The sequence below is a fragment of the Cynocephalus volans genome, chromosome 4, assembly GCF_027409185.1.
Source record: "Cynocephalus volans isolate mCynVol1 chromosome 4, mCynVol1.pri, whole genome shotgun sequence".
NCBI classification, from domain to species: Eukaryota; Metazoa; Chordata; class Mammalia; order Dermoptera; family Cynocephalidae; genus Cynocephalus; species Cynocephalus volans.
Genome location: NC_084463.1, coordinates 147,751,157 through 147,752,643, shown reverse-complemented (window position 1 = coordinate 147,752,643; position 1,487 = coordinate 147,751,157). Strand labels below are relative to the sequence as shown.

General features: G+C 39.4%; 1 protein-coding gene across 1 annotated transcript; it reads left to right on the top strand.

Moving 5' to 3' along the window:
• The first annotated feature begins 215 nt into the window (after positions 1-215).
• LOC134377032 (olfactory receptor 8J3-like) lies at positions 216-1,162 on the top strand. The gene is given in 2 exon segments (XM_063095636.1): positions 216-1,125; positions 1,128-1,162. Coding segments are annotated over 2 exon segments (945 nt in total).
• The last annotated feature ends 325 nt before the right edge of the window (positions 1,163-1,487 follow it).

Genomic DNA, 1,487 nt, shown 5'->3' with positions numbered 1-1,487 from the left:
ACTCTACTTGTTTTTATGTCTTTCAAACAATTGCAAAGTTTGCTTGCTATAACTAGAAACTCGGGTTTAATAACTGAGCTAGTTTGATATGCATTTCAAGGAAACCTCAGCAAGGAATTGCTTTTGACATCTAACATCAGTCCAAGTAAATAATTCTTTTAAGTTTGTAACTACTTCTTTTCTTCCCCAAATAGATGACATTTTCAAACTCCTTCATGGCTTCTGGAAATTTCACCCAGGTCACTGAGTTTATTCTCACAGGAGTCTCAGACTGTCCAGAGCTCCAGATTCCCCTCTTCCTGGTCTTCCTGGTGATCTATAGCTTGACTGTGTCAGGGAACCTGGGAATCATCACCCTCACTATGGTTGACTCTCAACTTCAAACCCCCATGTATTTTTTCCTTCAACACTTGGCTATCATCAATCTTGGCAACTCTACTGTCATTGCCCCTAAAATGCTAACCAACATTTTAGTAAAGAAGAAAACCACCTCGTACAATGAATGTGCCACCCAACTGGGAGCTTTCTTGTTTTTCATTGTAGCTGAGGTCATCATGCTTGCTGTGATGGCCTATGACCGCTATGTAGCCATTTGTAATCCCCTGCTCTACATGGTGGTGGTATCTCGGCAAAGCTGCCTTCTGCTGGTATTCCTCACATACCTCTATGGCTTTTCTACAGCTATTGTAGTTTCACCTTGTATCTTCTCTGTGTCTTATTGCTCTTCTAATGTAATCAACCATTTTTACTGTGATATAGCACCTCTGTTAGCATTGTCTTGCTCTGATACTTACATTCCAGAAACAATAGTCTTTATATCTGCAGCTACAAATTTGATTTTTTCTATGATTACAGTTCTACTGTCTTATATCAACATTGTTCTGTCCATTCTAAAGATACGTTCATCAGAAGGAAGGAAAAAAGCCTTTTCCACATGTGCTTCACATATGATGGCTATCACAGTTTTTTACGGGACAATGGTATTCATGTATGTGCAGCCTCGAACTAACCGTTCATTAGATACTGATAAAATGGCTTCTGTGTTTTACACACTGGTGATCCCTATGCTGAATCCCATGATCTACAGCCTGCGCAATAAGGATGTGAAGGCCGCCTTGAAGAGATTCATGAAGATTCATGCTATTCCTTTAAATCTTTGTAGTTTCAGAACTCAGTGGGTAAATGAAAAGAAGGTTGAGATAGGCTGCAGTTATGTCAGAGAAAGTGAAGGTTAGGTGGCTGGCTTACACATTTTCAAGCAATCCTGGGTTCTAAAGGAAGCTGGGGTTGGGGGATTATTGAAATAATACATAAACTGAAGCTCTTTGAGTTCTGAGTTTACTATAGAAACAAAGATATTATTCACCAAGTTTGCCAAGGAGGAAGCAGGTAGGCAGTTTGGAAGAAATGTTTCCAGGAGTCAGGAAAGACATACATTTTTAAAAAGTTAGATGAGTTTAAATGGAGAAGAACAGGTATGGACAACA